Here is a 16618-nt window from a genome sequence, read left to right as displayed (position 1 = left end):
AATTGATGGGTTATTATGCTCTCTCTTTACCTATATTGCCTTACTTGAGACACACTACAGCTTCTGCTTTCTGTCACATCTTTGTAGGACTGCAAGCTAATCATCAGGATATTGTAATGTGCTCTGCAGATATGTCCAATTGAGGTAGGTGGGGTGTGTGACAGTAAAATTCATACGCAAATCCAGACAGATTGCTCAGAGACCCAGTTGTTCTATTACAAGTAGTTTTAATTACAGTCTGTAAAACATACAAACACTGCTGTCCCTTCAAGGCTGTTCTGCAGCTTCAGCTCCGCTGGTTTCAGCAGTAAGTTCAAATCACCTCTAGACTCCAGCTTCTCCCACAGAAGCACCTATTTCATTTGATCCAATCCCTTGCAGGTACCAAGGGCCTGTAGTTAATGCAGCCCTAACCCATGTGGCCTTATTGCAGATATATTCTTTCCTTGAAAATCTAGACCAGGATCCAGAAAATTCCACTCTAATTGTGCTCCAGTTTCCAGCATTCAAGAACATAACAGACAATTTAAAATCAGACTCTCAAAGGAACAAACTGATCTCAGCCATGGCTGTGATCGCTGTTGATTTGGCACAGCTGACAAATCAGAGCTGGGCAAATAGGCGCTAGAACACTGATTGCTTCATTTCCACCTTCTTAAATAACTGTTTTACAGTGAGATGGCCAGGATGTTCGCATCTCTGCATTCATGTAGATGTACAGCCACATTACAAAGGGGAAAAGGGAGAGGAAGATTGCAATGGCCAAGTGAACCCCACCCAGGGAATTTCTGTAAGGAAAGAAAAGACGATTTACTGAAAATCAAGTCGAATTAACAGGAACTTAACCAACTTGTTGAAATTTCATCTTTTTTTAAAAAAAAGATTTTTGTCTGAAACTTTATGGGGCTGCACCCAATGGTGGGGTTGTGCTACTAGAAAGTATTTCTGCAAAGGCACAGTAGCTGATTTTTGCCAATCCTTACCTCCTGCAGCCCCTGAACCACACTGCTCCAGAGGGTCCCACATAACCCAGGAGCAGCTTTTCCGGGGGCTGCAATGAGAAGAAAATTGGGTGCTTTGCTCAAGCACAAGTTGGGGCGGTGTGGGAAACAACTATTCTACCGCCCTCCCCACAAAGAAATATGATTAATCACTCCTTTATATGCTGAGAGTTACGTTTACCTCAACTGGAATACAAATGCTGAATTATAACTATAAATTATGCTTTATAGAAAAATGCAAACTATTTGAACATGCTCAAGTTTACAGACTTGTAAACTGAAAATCATACGGCATTAAGGTATAAAACGAATCACAAAACTAAAACATCACAAAACTAAAGTCATTTTGAGGGAAGAAGGCTATACCATATCTTCAATAGAGTAAAGACTATTTCTTCCACATATTATAAATAGCTAAAAGGCTCACTTGGCTGAACGACGACAAAGGCTCATCCAGACGGTAACAATCAACAGACCAAATAACTCCCTGTTTTTAAAAAAGATTGTAAGTTATTCAAATGTGTTGTCCATAAATTTAATCATATGCAAGCAGACTCAGCAAAGAACAAGAATAAATAAACTTACCATAAGAAGTGTCAGATGTCAGTTTCTCTGGGGGAAAGCAAACCGTTTCTCACTTTAAAGCTATCATAGCACTAAGCCCAACACTGCGGCAGTAGCTTAGTACATGTACAAAGTAATGGAAGACGAGAGAATGGGAGGGCAGAGGGTTGTGACATTTCCTTAATTTTGAGTCCCTATCCCTTCCCAATTATATGGTACTGCTTCCAGTGGGCTGTATGCAGCCACAATGAGGTCAGATTGTAGGAAAAATCTGCTGTGATTTCTTTTTGTTGAGAAGTTTGACACAGCTGCATCTCTGTTGAATTTGAACCAAGGATTTCAGAACTTTAATCCTGTGCTTTTGAGGTGGTCTGCTAGCCTGCTGGCTTCTGGTTCTTCACAGACCTATAGTTAGGGTCTCGTGAGAATCCGACTGCTAAAAAGAAACCTCTAACTTCAGTGGAAGGTTGACAATATGAAAACTGTGCAGAAAAAAAGAAATTATTACATACCTGCCTTCTTCCTCATGCAAGATGCTTTTCTGAGCATTAGTAAACAAGGAATACCCCAGGATGGCAGAACCCACAAGACAAGCAGCTGAATGTAGATCTGACAGACTCCGCCACACAATATTGTCTAAGGAAAGCGGTAAGTCATTGGTACAAATTTCAATAGAATTTACATTTCCAAACTAACAGTGCAAACCCATACAGGCCCACTCAGAAATAAGCTCCACTGAGTTCAATGGGCCTTACTCCTAGGAAGTGGAAATAGGATTGTAGCCCAAGTTAGTTGAACTTAGGTCCCGATGAAACCAACTGGACAAGTTAGTCTTGCTTTACTTCACACTGATTAGTGGGAATTAAGTTCAATTAACAGTCTGGATCTACCGACTTACTGAATTCATTTTCCATGGATGTGTCTCTTCAGAAGGCCTTCAAACAATAAGGAGGAGGAAACTGTAATCCTCTACAGAGTTTGGCTGACTGAACTGAACATGCACAGGATTGTGCCACAAGTGATTTTATATTTGGTATGTACTAAAGATCATCAAGCAGAGAACAAGAAGAGAGATCCTTCATGCAGGCATAAAATATCTAAAATGACTGGATTTAGCAAATAGTTAATATATGCGAGAGATTACTTTATATTGCAGAAAGCAGAAGAAACAGTTGACACGCCACAACAAATGAAGTTTTGACTTCGAGAAAATAATTGGTTAAGATGTGACATCTGGGAGAAAGCGATCAGGATATGGAAGAATTCATCATTCAGAGAGAGAGAGAGGGAAATAAGAATAGTAAAATAGGACAATGTGTTTCAAAAAATACAGATTTCTCTTAATTTGGAACAAGTTAGTAATGAAATTAAACCATAGGTAATTTTAAAACAAAAAACTTAAAATAGGCATTTCAGTGAAATGGACAAAAGTAATGCAAGCTATTCCTATAAATAAACAAGCTTTGAAAAAAGAACAGCCTGGATGTCAGTGGCATGATAAAAAGGGAATTAATGCTCAGCATACCCAAGATCCTTTAGAGGAACACCAAAAATGTGTAGGAGGGAGAAGTTGGAAATGAATAGGCACAATATGCGTTGTTCAGATTGTGTATCCTAATGAAGGGTGTTTTGAAACATTTAAGAGCTCCCATCAATGAATCTGAGGTCTAATATCCCCACCCAGCATCTTCACTACATATTTGTTCTGTACAGCATCTAGCAGTACTTTGGGACTAAATAAATGTTAAATAGTAGTCTGAACACAGGCAAGACACAAAGACCTCCCCTGCCCTCAAATTATAACCATAATATAACAAAGAGGAAGAGGTGAATGGTCCAATTGATTTGGGGATTGGAAGAGGGAATCTAATACTGTACCTGCAATTGGTGGACTAAGGCCGACAACCAGTGTGAGAGCTGCAGGTACAGAGTAGGCAACCTGAGAGTGAGATAGAACAAATCTCCTAAGTAGAAATTGAAGGCAGGGACAAGGAAGACAACATACTCCATCCTGATTACCAGACAGAGCCAAGAGCCAATCTGATGCCCCCAGATAACCACACCAGGAATAATAAGGAAGGAATGGGTGCTTGCCTCCCAGGAAGAGAAAGTGTACAAGATCTTGGAAGGAAAAGGGTGTTTCATTTGTACAAAGGCAGCCCCTTGGATCACAAAACTATTCATAAAGGGAAAAGAGTCTGCTGAAGGAATGGCCCATGTCATCATCAATACAAAGAGAACAATGCAGTCTGATGAGATGATTGCAAGTGAGATGCTTACTGCTGCTGGTGGTTCTGTTGCCTGGAGGATGTGTATTTGATCTGTTCTAGGCAAGGCTGGACTGCCCCTAAAGGAGGTTTGCATTTTGAGGGTTGTTTTAATTACAGCATTGTCATTAGAGGCCCCAGTGGCCTCCGTGGCACTGAGCATCTTTCACAGTCAAAGGTGATGCACACCTTGACAGAGGTGGTTCGTGCTCTAGAATCTCCAAATTACAGTACAGTGGTGCCCCGCAAGACGAATGCCTCGCAAGACGGAAAACTCGCTAGACGAAAGAGTTTTCCGTTTTGGAGGTGCTTTGCAAAACGAATTTCCTATGGGCTTGCTTCGCAAGACGACAATGTCTTGTGAGTTCCTGCTGGTTTTTTCCCTTCCCCCCTTTTTCTAAGCCGCTTATCAGCTGATCCGATCAGCAGATAAGCCGCTAAAAGCCACTAATAGCGCTAATAGCGCTAATCCGTCAATGGGCTTGCTTTGCAAGACGAAAAAAACGCTAGACGAAGAGAATCACAGAACGGATTCTTTTCGTCTCGCGAGGCACCACTGTAGTCTAATGTGCTATACGTGGGGCTGCTCTGAAGATTGTTTGGAAGCTGCCGTTGGTTCAAAGCACAGCAGTAAGCACAGCAGTAAGGACTATAATGGTGACCAAGTGATGGGAATATATATTGCTGGTGCTTAACCAACGGCACTATCTTCAGGCCTGGTGCTGGTGCTTGCCTTTAGAGCTCTGGATGTCTTGAAGCTTGGATTCCTAAGAATCAAGCCTGCCAGTTCACTGAGATCATCAAAGGTCATCCTCCAGGTGCCATCTGAAGTGAAGAATGTGATGATAAGGGGAAAGGGATTGGATGAGCCCTTGGTCTGATCCAGCAGAGTTCTTAGTGGCAATCTGTACCTGTGAAACCCTCTCTCCAGGGAGGTTTCCCCAGTGCTTACTCTGATATTGAAGATTGTAAGCCACTTTGTGAATGAAGTTCCTCAAAAAGCAGGTAAGTTTTGTAAAAATTACTGCATCTCTAGCACCAAGTCTTATTTCCCCAGCACTTGAAACTCTTTAATTATATTATGCTGCTTCTACAGTCGTTTTTGCAATCTATTCTGATGTTTTATCTGTAAGCTATTCTATAAATATTTATATAATGTAAATCCACAACAACAAAAATAAAGTGTCATGTTAGAACACAATGTCACTGACTGAGCAACAACCCAAAGCCAATTAGAAGGAGTTTTGATCAAGCTGCAAAGGCATTTCAGACAGATGACATGGCTTGAAATTCAATGGCACTGCCTGACAAGACACCTCCGACAATGTCAAGTTCTCTAGTATTTGTAATAGCCTCTGAATTTATACTCACTATCCAGAGTCCTGGATCTGGGTCATTGACCTGCAACAAAGAAGGCAGGAAACATTGCTAAAAACATTAAATTGTGCATAGCATAAAAATCCTTCCAACTGATCCGTAAATCAGTTAATCCTGAGTATTTATATCCAAGACTCCAGGATAAATTGTTGGTGAGCCTTGCTCAATGTGAAATGGGCAACTGTAAGCAGAGACCTATGGAATTTTGCAGATTAAAATACCTGAACATATACCCAGTGCTGTCTTCTAGATCATTTCTGTACCCAAGAGTAAATCCAGAAGGAAAACAGGTGTGTGTGTGTGTGGGGGGGGTATTCTCTAGTAAATGTGTTTGGGGCTGCAGCCTTAGTGGAACTAAGGAGAACAGTCTAGCTACCGGTATTTTTTTTCAGGTACTGTCGTCAGATTGCTAATAGGATATAAATGAATTGCCTATTTTACCAAAATAACAACTCAGGAATATATAAACTGTGCACATACTGTTTTCCCCTAGGCAGTTTTTAGAGCAGAAGACTGATTCTGCTTACTCTTAGTAAGTGATATATTTCCTAATCCAGCATTCATAGCTTGAAAACTACATAAATATAATGGGGAGAATGAAGTCTCACTGTGGCAGGGGGAGAAATTGCTTTATTTCCCCAATGTCACCTGTTTATCCTAAAGGGCCTTCTGGCGGTTCCCTCATTGCGAGAAGCAAAGCTACAGGGAACCAGGCAGAGGGCCTTCTCGGTAGTGGCGCCCGCCCTGTGGAACGCCCTTCCAGCAGATGTCAAAGCGATAAACAACTACCTGACATTCAGGAGACATCTTAAGGCAGCCCTGTTCAGGGAAGTTTTTAACGTGTGATATTTTATTGTATTTTTGGTTTTTATGGAAGCCGCCCAGAGTGGCTGGGGAGGCCCAGCCAGATGGGCGGGGTATAAATAATAAATTATTATTATTATTATTATTATTATTATTATTATTAAGCACTGTCCAAATCATTGGAGTAGTGTAATAGACTAGTCTTGATCACAACTAGTTTCAGAACTAAATCAATTTAAGTAATGGCAACAAGGTGGGGGAAGGGGAAACAGGAACAAAAAAGGATGTTCTTGAGTGGCAACATGGATTGCTGATAGGGAGAAGTAACCTGGAGCTTCTTCCCTCTTTTTAAAAAAGCTACATAACTGCATAGGTAAACAACTGTTCCAAATATAATCCAAGGTGGTCATTAAAACCCTTCAAGATGGAGCCTAGGACCAAGCTATTTGAAAGACCATCTCCTCCCACCTGTATCTGCCCATATCTTGAAAATAAACAGACCCCCTTGCCTGCTCCCCTGCCTTCTGCGTTGTGTGACAGCATGTGAGAGAGCCTTCCCTGTGGTGGCACCTTATAAAATGGTATCCCTGCCCTGAGAGATCTTATCTATCTCCCTCCCTACTTGTTTTCTGCCACCACTTAAAAGACTTTTCATCTTCAGAAAGCATTTGGTTTCATGCCTGTTCAGATTCTGATGCGTTAGTCCTGGCTCTCTTGGTTTTGTTTGTTTTCAATGTGTTTCGTGTTGAGATGCTGTGACTTTTTAATGCATCCAACTTGCTTTTAACGATGGGATTATGGTTGCTTTGTTTCGGTGGAGATGGGAGAGCAGGTCTATGCATACGTTTTGCCCCAAATAAATAAACATAATAGAGAAAAATGCTCCTTTTCCCACATAACCTTCTGTGATGATGAAAGAAAGGTGTGCGGTCGATCTTCCCTTCCCGCCTGCGCCAGTCCCGCTTCAAACCTCTCCAAAGCCGCAATCCTGAACGCCCTTTCCTCGTTACCCTTCGCCCTGCCCTGGAAACCGGCCAGCTGCAACCCTGCGACCGACCTTCGCCCACCCGCACAGCCAAGCTGCTCCTTGCAGACTTTTCTCGCCCTCCTCCTACGCCCAGCGCAGCACCATCCCCGACCTGCACGGCCCCGGCGAGTCCGAAGAAGACGGCCATGACCAAGTTGCTAAGTCTCCAGACCCGGCTGCTGGCACCCGCGGAAGGAGGCGGCGGCGGAGACTCCCGCTTAAGCCTAGGCAACGAAGCGGCGGCAGCCTCCATTGCTCGCTCGCCCCGCTCACTCGCGTGCCCGCCCCTCTCCCGCCCCACCAGTGGAGAGAGACGCTTGATCGACCTCAGGCGCGTTCATACACGCCCCTTACAAAGCCCCCCCCCCCGTCCTCGTAGTCCTGCCATGCACCGCCCACGCCGCGCTCTTCTGACGAAACGGGCTGGGTCCTCGCCGAGCGCGGCCGCAACCGGGAGGCGGTGCAACGCAAAGCAGCTGCCAATCTCTGCTTCAGACCCAGTGCCGGATTTACGTATAAGCTAAACAAACTGTAGTTTAGGGCCCCACTCGCTTGCCCCCCCCCAAATTTAAAGGAATAAAAACTGCATGTACATTTCCAAAATATAAGATAAGTTCAACAATTACTTTGATAAAATACATATTTTCTTATGTGCAAATGGTTTTAAATACCCAATAGGTTCATAAATTACCATACAGCATATATTCAACACAAAAAACAGTTACAATTTGTTGTTGACAAGGGACAGCTGGACATATAAAGGGCCCCATTACATTCAGTAGTTTAAAGGTAAAGGGACCCCTGACTATTAGGTCCAGTCGTGCCTGACTCTGGGGTTGCGGCGCTCATCTCGCTTTATTGGCCGAGGGACAGCTTCCAGGTCATGTGGCCAGCATGACTAAGCCACTTCCAGCGAACCAGAGCAGCGCATGGAAACGCCGTTTACCTTCCCACCGGAGCGGGACCTATTTATCTACTTGCACTTTGATGTGCTTTCGAACTGCTAGGTTGGCAGGAGCAGGGACTGAGCAACAGGAGCTCACCCCGTCGCTGGGATTTGAACCGCCAACCTTCTGATCGGCAAGTCCTAGGCTCTGTGGTTTAGCCCACAGCGCCACCTGCATCCCTATTCAGTAGCTTAGGACCCCATCAAACCTAAATCCGGCCCTGCTCAGTCCAGTGTATTAACTGGAAGACCCACTTGCCAGGACTTCAAAGCTGACCTGGTTGCACCTTCCTTTTCCAGGCAGCAGACCTTGCCCCTTAACTGCCAGAACCCCGAAAAAGTCTCCCTGAAATCACTCCAGTGACAGCGGCAGTAGGATCACCAACAAGGGGAATGTATGCAAAAGATATGTTGCCATGTATAATTTACTAGAAGCTTCTCCCTTTTGAGAAAAAAGGGTTAAAAACTGTTATAAAATAAATATTTTCATACTGCTTCAGGCAGCTGCCAAGTGAGAACTGGGCACATCAGTTCTTGGGCTGTGGACAGATTTATGCTGGCATGACCTTTCATATACATGAAACCAATTAAATATGCTTCTTGGGGCTTTTATTTGTGTTTCCTTTCCTGGATTCCAGCTAATTGGGAAGTGTTGGCCAATTACACTGGAAAATTATGCTGCGACCCTAAACACAAACTGGTCCTAGGCTGAATGATATACAGCCATTTCTTCAGTGGAGCTTCCAGGCACATTGAAAGAACCATATTTCTGGAAAATTATATATTAGAATCGGGCTGCAAACCTGTACTCATATAGTTGCAAGCCCCAATGAACTCAATGGGTAGGCATGCATAATATTGCATTGCAAACAGGGCTTACATCCAAGTTAAAAGTATTATATGAGCTTAATTCAAATTAATGGGAAATTGATAGGAAGAAGTAGGTACCATACAAGACTTGGGCTATGTCAGTATGAGGAGAAGCACCATAGGGAAGAGACAAAAGGGGCCACTGAGAACTTTGGGATCAGGATTGATGAGTTTCGGCATGGTGATCTTAATTCTGCAAAGGTGGAAGAAAACAAACGAAGAACTACCTCTTATCTCATTGAATAAACATGGAAAGGATAAGATTCATTTGCAGAAAAGAGGAAATAGGATAATTCAGGATTTAATGGAAGTGCTTGGATTGGAACATAAGCATATGGGACAAGTTATTTATTTAAATACAATTATATTCCACCTGTTTTTCAGAATAAAAAGGTTACCCAAAAACAAAACAAAAAAGATTGCTGTACCTATTTATTTATTTTTTAAAAATCCACATGTTAGTATCAGGAAAGGCAGGTCATAAGTGAACATAATTCTCGTTATTCCATGTGATTCTTCCAGAAACGTCTTGTAGCTTTATTTGTGAACATATTCCAGAATGCTAAGCCCACAAAGAAAATATATGATTCATTTTATATAGAAATGTCTTTTCATTCAACATTGCATCATTTGAAAGAATCAGAAAGTAATTCTAAGATATAATCTCATTTGAGGTACTTAATCACTATATTTCAAGATACAATGTTTTGTTATCTAGTTGCAAAAGATTCAGGAGAGTTACGGAAAAGATGGAAGTTGTTGGAATAAGTTGCTTATGTGAAGCTTGCTACCGTGGCTCATTTACCAGGAAAGGGGGGGGGCGAGCAAATAGGTGTATAAAATTACGCGCAGTAGAGAACGCTAAACTAGACGGACCTTCCGTCTGATGCGGCAAGGCTCTTTTCAGAGGCGGAGAAAGAAGAGAGCGGGTTTCTCTCTCTCATAATACAGGTACTAGATCTGGGTTCATCCATTAAATCTGAAAGATAGGAGGTTGGGGGGATGATGCAGGACAGACAATAGGAAGAACCTCTTCAGCCTGTTTAAAACCACCGAATTCGCTGTCACAACATGAGAGAGATGGCCGCCAAGCTGGGCTGCTTTAGAAAGGGGATTAGACCAACAAGGCGGCCAATGGCTACCTCCCGTCGCTATTGCCGCCAGTCATCTGAAAGACCGGCTTCTGGGGCATCTGCGAGTCGGGGCTGCGGCGGCGGGGCATCTGCTTCGCCATTGTGGGAGGCGGCGGGTGCGGGACGAGCCGGGCCTGCCGCCGCCGGATCCAGCTGGGTCTCTCCTCCTCGCGCCTCCTTTTCCTGCCTCCCTCCCTCTTCCTGCGTCTTTTTGGGCGAAGCCGTCGGAGGCATCATCCGTCCCGCCTGCTGCCTGGGAGGGGTTACCCTGATGCCGCGAGGGTGGGAGGGGACGAGCGGACGGCGGAGGCTGCAAGCGGAGCCCCAGTAGCGCCGAGAGAGAGAGAGAGAGAGAGAGGGAGGAGGAGGAGGAGAAGGAGGACGGCGACGACGACGACTGGCGGTGGTTTGGGTCGGTCGGGGCCAGGGAGGCTGGCGCCTGTTGTCGCGCGTCCCGGCTCCGGGTGTCCCGCCAGCTGCCTGCTGGGGCTGAAGGGAGCAGCGAGCGGGGCAGGGAGGAGCAGCAGCCGCAGCAGCAGCGCGCGGGCGAGGAGCCGAGGGCGGGCGCGCGGGACGGGCAAGGAGGGGGTCGGGTCCGCTGCTCCTCCGCTCCTGCTGCATTGCAGCCTCCCTCCTCCTGCCGTCCGTCCCCTTCTCCCTCCTTCCCACCCTCCCTCCCTCCGCGTCTGGCGCGCTGCACAATGGCGGCTCCCGGCCCCGGCTCTGGCTCCGGCGGCGGCGGGTCCCAGGCGGCGCACACGACAGTCAGCAGCATGCAGGGTAAGGGAAGCGCGCCTGGGGAGGAGCGGCGGCGGCAGCCGGGCCCGAAGCGACGCCCGCGGAGCCTGCTGTAGGCCGCGCGGCGCTTCGCTCCCTTCCAACCCTCGCCGCCCACCACACGCTCCCCGCCTGGCTGGCTGCGGGGACGGGAGGGGGCGCCCGAGCTGGACCAGGCCTCGCCGGAGACCGAGAGGCCTCGGCCGCCTGGAGTTCTCCAGCGAAGCCGGGAAGAGCCGCTTTCCCGTGTGGGGCTCCGCTGGGTGGGAGGGGGGTGTGGTGTGGAGGGAGGGAGACGAGGAAAGCGGGGCGGCGGGGAAGCTTCGTGTGTGTGAACAGGCGCTTCTGGGCGGCAACACGGGTAGGGGTGCAGTTGGGGGCGGCGGCTATACGTGTGCCTAGATGTACGTGTGAGGGGAAAACTCGGGGCCTTCTAGCTCCTCTGCCCGGGGCATGTGGGCGGTTTCCGGGTGATGGGAGTAGCCACGGTTCGGGGACTCATCCCGGGGTGTAAGTCTGGGGAGGGTGTGGGGAGCCTAATCGCCAGGGCGTGATCACTACTGGGAAAACAGAATTAATAAGCAAAAAATACGAGGCTGACGTCTGGCTGACTAACGAAGGTATGTGTCGGAAGAACGCATGCGTTAAGGTCGGGGTAGAGGTAGCATGTCCATGTTGCTCATGTCTGCTCAGAAGTCCTGTTGAGTTCAAGGGGATTTACTTTACGGTCCGTGTGTACAGGATTGCAGCCTAATTGCTCTTGGGGTGGGGGTGGGGTGTAGGGGTAAACAAAAGCTAGGTCTGTGTAGGCCCCATAGATTTAAATAAGAGTCCTGAGAACCTTAATTTAACCCCCACAGAGCTACAGTTCCCAGCACCTTTACAAATTACAGTCCCCATAAGTTGGTGGCATGTTTGTATGCTTTAAATGTATGATGTGTCTGGAGTCCATAAGTGGTTTTTCTGTAGGCATGCAGGGGGAAAGTGGTCTTGTTCTTTTTTTTATGAGTGCAATATGTACCGTATTTTTCGCCCCATAAGACGCACCGGCCCATAAGACGCACCTAGCTTTTTGGGGGGGAAATAAAGGGGAAAAAAATTTATTTCCCCCCCCAGGTGCGCTGCGCTAATCCCGAAGCTTAGGGCGTGCGGAGCTCAGCACGCCCCAAGCTTCTGGGTGCTGGCAAGCAGTCCGCTAGCCCTGGGAGAGCCGCGCGGCTCTCCCAGGGCTAGCGGACCGCTGCGCTAATCCAGAAGCTTGGGGCGTGCTGAGCTCAGCGCGTCCCAAGCTTCTGGGTGCCGGCAAGCAGTCCGCTAGCCCTGGGAGAGCCGCGGGGCTCTCCCAGGGCTAGCGGATCGCTGCGCTAATCCAGAAGCTTGGGGCGTGCTGAGCTCAGCGCGCCCCAAGCTTCTGGGTGCCGGCAAGCAGTCCGCTAGCCCTGGGAGAGCCACGGGGCTCTCCCAGGGCTAGCGGATCGCTGCGCTACACCAGAAGCTTGGGGCGTGCTGAGCTCAGCGCGCCCCAAGCTTCTGGGTGCGCGCAAGCAGTCCGCTAGCCGTGGGAGATCCGCGCGGCTCTCCCATGGCTAGCGGAGCACTGCGCTAATCCCGAAGCTTGGGGCGTGCGGAGCTCAGCGCGCCCCAAGCTTCTGGGTGCAGGCAAGCTCTCCGCTAGCCCTGGGGGAGCTGGGTCTCCCACAGCTAGCGGATAGCTTCCTGAAGCCTGGAGAGCGAGAGGGGTCGGTGCGTACCGACCCCCCTCGCTCTCCAGGCTTCAGCGAAAGCCTGCATTCGCCCCATAAGAGACACACACATTTCCCCTTCATTTTTGGAGGGGAAAAAGTGTCTTATAGGGCGAAAAATACGGTAGGTAGATTAGATGTGAGGCTTTTCTGACATTGAAGTTAGAGGGTGGTTTTGGTTGAATGGGGAATGCATAACTAAGTGCTTCTCTACTCGAATAAAGGGAGTACTATATCAGATTATTAGTAGGTGTGCTTGTAATTAAGGAGGATGCAGAGTGCATGAATGTGAGATGTGGATGGAAAATGCAAGGTCCTTTTCTCAGCGTCGTTGCATATTGAGCAATTGTTTTTGAGAAACGGATGTTGGCTTACCACCTCATAATTTCCTAACAACTCCATTTAATACATAGAAGCTAAAATTAGTGGTATTTCCAGTGAAATGAGTATAGGATTAGGTTTGTACTGTTGAAATAATGAGTGGTGCTTTGTGACACCAGTTATGCTGTTTTAACACTTAATAATCAGTTCTCTCCTTCCACAAATGTGTATGATCACTCACTGCAGTATCTTGGGACATGGTGTTCTCAGGATTGGCATACAGCTTTCGAACCAGCTAACCTCGAAAGCCTCTTATGCCCTGCAATGTACAGGATTTTGGACATAACTGATAGCAATTGAAGGGAATCTTTAGTAGGAGGACTGTGAAAGACATCTGGAGAGCTGCTGCCAGTCAAAGTAGACAATACAGAGTTAGAGGGACTGGTGGTCTGACTCATTACAAGGCATCATCACCTGCTCATTATATGCTAGGAAGCTGCCCTTGCCACTTTTCAGCACCAGCCTATGTACATGCAGCAATTGTCAAATACCGGTATGTTGTTTGCCTTCTATTTCATGTATAGAAGTGCTTCCCATATAGGGATTTTGTTGTGTTTGAAGTATCCTTCATAGATACATACAAACACCAGAATAGTAAATGTTACTAAGCTTTACTGCTGAGTTGGCACTGGACACTAACCATCACCTTTTTTGGGTGTGTGTGTGTTACAAAGTGTTCAAGGTCAGTATCTGAGAAACTACATATATGTTGTTATATATAACTGCAAAGCTATGTAGACTTCTCTCTCAAGCTGCATTAGATGGAGTAAAGTACCAGTATAGGGAGGTGTTTGTTTTTTATTTGCACTCCCAGTGCTCTTGATTAGGTAATTATATGAGAGGCAGATTGTTCATTGTACAACTCTGATGGTCCTGTAAGCATCTCACAATTTTGTTGCAATATATTATTTTTTGTTTAGCACCTGGAAGTGCAGTACCACACTCAGAGTTTCTGTGGGTAACAAAAAAAAGTTTGCCAGATGCTGCTAGCATGTTTGGCCTAATACTTGGTTAGATCCTCAAGCAATTAGATCCTTAATAGCTCTTGTAGCAAAATACTTCCCTTATTGAACTGTTTCTTGTTTGCTTAGTGTTTTAGTTTGGGATCTCAAGAGTGTTCATTGGTATATAGCAGGCTATTCGGCTTTTCCTTTCCTTTTGTTTTTAGGCTGTTAAGTACTCCTAGTATTATTCCCAAGTAACATTCTGTGTTAACATGGGAAGGATAGGAACACGGTCTGTGTGTACAGGATTGCAGCCTAATTGCTCTTGGTGTGGGGGTGGGGTGTAGGGGTAAACAAAAGCTAGGTCTGTGTAGGCCCCATAGATTTAAATAAGAGTCCTGAGAACCTTAATTTAACCCCCACAGAGCTACAGTTCCCAGCACAAATTACAGTCCCCATAAGTTGGTGGCATGTTTGTGTATGCTTTAAATGTATGATGTGTCTGGAGTCCATAAGTGGTTTTTCTGTAGGCATGCAGGGGGAAAGTGGTCTTGTTCTTTTTTTTATGAGTGCAATATGTAGGTAGATTAGATGTGAGGCTTTTCTGACATTGAAGTTAGAGGGTGGTTTTGGTTGAATGGGGAATGCATAACTGAGTGCTTCTCTACTCGAATAAAGGGAGTACTATATCAGATTATTAGTAGGTGTGCTTGTAATTAAGGAGGATGCAGAGTGCATGAATGTGAGATGTGGATGGAAAATGCAAGGTCCTTTTCTCAGCGTCGTTGCATATTGAGCAATTGTTTTTGAGAAACGGATGTTGGCTTACCACCTCATAATTTCCTAACAACTCCATTTAATACATAGAAGCTAAAATTAGTGGTATTTCCAGTGAAATGAGTATAGGATTAGGTTTGTACTGTTGAAATAATGAGTGGTGCTTTGTGACACCAGTTATGCTGTTTTAACACTTAATAATCAGTTCTCTCCTTCCACAAATGTGTATGATCACTCACTGCAGTATCTTGGGACATGGTGTTCTCAGGATTGGCATACAGCTTTCGAACCAGCTAACCTCGAAAGCCTCTTATGCCCTGCAATGTACAGGATTTTGGACATAACTGATAGCAATTGAAGGGAATCTTTAGTAGGAGGACTGTGAAAGACATCTGGAGAGCTGCTGCCAGTCAAAGTAGACAATACAGTGGTGCCCCGCAAGACGCAATTAATTCGTTCCGCAATTTTTGTCGTCTAGCGAATTTTTCGTCTTGCGAAGCACGAAATCCCATAGGAATGCATTGAAAATCAATTAATGCGTTCCTATGGTCAAAAAAAGTCCAAACAAAGCCAAATTTGGTACAACAACAGTTTATTAACTGCTCTTTAAAGTCACACATACTGTAAAGAGCAGTTCAAAAATTGAAGGGAAAATAAATTAACTTTATAAACATGACAGAAAAACATTTAAAAATCAACAAAGTGCACAGTACATTTTCTAAGACTCTGGGGGACCACTCGAAGAAGGCTCCTCTTCCACTCTTTGCTTCTTGGTCAAGAACCTGTCCATAGTCTGCTGCTTCATCCGCCTTTTCAGCAGCTCCCTGAGAGGCGACATGACCCTCGTATCATAAAAGTTCCGAGCGTCATGTGCCACGTGCTTCTCAGGGTGGTGTAGATCTGCAAAAGTCTGCACCTCCTTCCACTTCAGGCAAATGTCCTTCAGTTTTTCGGAGGACAGCCGTTCCTCAGTTGCTTCCTCCTCTTCCAGTGAGGCCTGCTCCTGCGCAGCCTCTGCCTGCAGTTCGACCAGCTCCACGGTGGTCAGCTCGTCGTCGTGCCCCTCCACCAGGTCGCAGACGTCCTCCTCCGTGACCTCCAGGCCCATGGTCCTCCCCAAGGCAACAATGTCCTGTACCACTGTTGACTCTGGTGCATCAGAGTCACTTGGTGCCACACAGTCCGGCCACAGGCTGCGCCAAGCGCAATTCAAATTTCTCTGGCTGATCCCTTCCCAGGCCGTGTTGACCATCTTCAAGCAGGTGACGATGTCGAAGTGGTCCTTCCAGAATTCCCGCAGGGTGATGGTGGTGCAGTCAGTCACCTCGAAGCATCGCCTGAAAAGCTCCTTGGTGTAGAGTTTTTTGAAATTGGCGATGACCTGCTGATCCATCGGCTGGAGCAGTGGCATGGTGTTAGGCGGCAGGAACATGATGTTGATGAAGCTGAACTCCTCCAACAAGTCCACCTCAAGGCCTTTAGGATGGGCAGGAGCATTGTCCATCAGAAGCAAAGCCTTCAGCGGCTGGTCGTTGTCCAGCAGGTACTGCTTGACAGCAGGGCCAAAAGCAAGATTGACCCAGTCCACAAACAGCACACGTGTGACCCAAGCCTTGCTGTTGGATCGCCACATGACACTCAGCCGCTCCTTGTCGATCTTGTGTCTCTTGAAGGCCCGTGGGTTCTTTGAGTGGTACACCAGCAGGGGCTTGATCTTCAGGTCGCCGCTTGCATTGGCACAGAAGAGCAGGGTCAGACGGTCCTTCATGGGCTTGTGGCCAGGCAACTTGGACTCCTCCTGAGTGATGAAAGTCCTTTTGGGCATCCTCTTCCAAAACAGCCCGGTCTCGTCGCAGTTGAAGACCTGCTGCAGAACGTAGCCCTCCGTCTTCACAACCTCCAGGAACTCCGCTGCAAAGTCTTCAGCCGCAGGAACATCAGAACTGGCAGCCTCTCCATGCCTGACCACGCTGTGGATGCCAGATCTTGTCTTGAACCGGTCAAACCA

The 16618-nt window shown here is 46.6% G+C and overlaps 2 protein-coding genes across 16 annotated transcripts in view; one reads left to right on the top strand and one right to left on the bottom strand.

The window, feature by feature from the left end:
• Positions 1-207: 207 nt before the first annotated feature.
• Positions 208-7357, bottom strand: TMEM220 (transmembrane protein 220). 2 transcript variants are annotated; one of them, XM_081185061.1, is made up of 7 exons: positions 7153-7357; positions 5204-5233; positions 3444-3504; positions 2078-2201; positions 1429-1488; positions 984-1051; positions 208-788 (listed from the first exon to the last, which is right to left on the bottom strand). In XM_081185061.1, exons 1-7 carry the CDS (start codon positions 7291-7293, stop codon positions 727-729), a joined length of 546 nt encoding a protein of 181 aa, XP_081041187.1. In that variant the 5' UTR covers positions 7294-7357; the 3' UTR covers positions 208-726. The 2 variants fall into 2 exon arrangements, with proteins under 2 accessions (XP_081041187.1, XP_081041186.1); XM_081185060.1 differs by lacking the exon at positions 984-1051 and having other exon boundaries at positions 7153-7346.
• A 2922-nt stretch (positions 7358-10279) lies between these two features.
• MAP2K4 (mitogen-activated protein kinase kinase 4) overlaps positions 10280-16618 on the top strand; it is a 52231-nt gene continuing 45892 nt past the window's right edge. For 4 of the 14 annotated variants that reach the window (XM_081183837.1, XM_081183836.1, XM_081183842.1 and 1 more), the window contains exon 1: positions 10283-10769. In XM_081183837.1, the coding sequence (XP_081039963.1) occupies positions 10691-10769 (79 nt within the window). In that variant the 5' untranslated portion in view covers positions 10283-10690. The other 10 variants (XM_081183835.1, XM_081183834.1, XM_081183833.1 and 7 more) reach the window with 7 other exon arrangements.

Source organism: Podarcis bocagei (genome assembly GCF_964188305.1).
Source record: "Podarcis bocagei genome assembly, chromosome: 2".
Taxonomy (NCBI): domain Eukaryota; kingdom Metazoa; phylum Chordata; class Lepidosauria; order Squamata; family Lacertidae; genus Podarcis; species Podarcis bocagei.
Note: the sequence above shows the minus strand (reverse complement) of the source record. Positions and strands in the feature narration are given on the sequence as shown.

What these genes read in the sequence shown, in the direction of transcription:
- TMEM220 (XM_081185060.1), bottom strand. Translation starts at nt 7,293, where the DNA reads ATGGAGGCTGCCGCCGCTTCGTTGCCTAGGCTTAAGCGGGAGTCTCCG. An exon ending in GACTCGCCGGGGCCGTGCAG is followed by an intron (nt 5,234 to 7,152) that starts GTCGGGGATGGT and finishes TCTTTGTTGCAG; the next exon opens with GTCAATGACCCAGATCCAGG. An exon ending in CAGATCCAGGACTCTGGATA is followed by an intron (nt 3,505 to 5,203) that starts GTGAGTATAAAT and finishes TCTCACTCTCAG; the next exon opens with GTTGCCTACTCTGTACCTGC.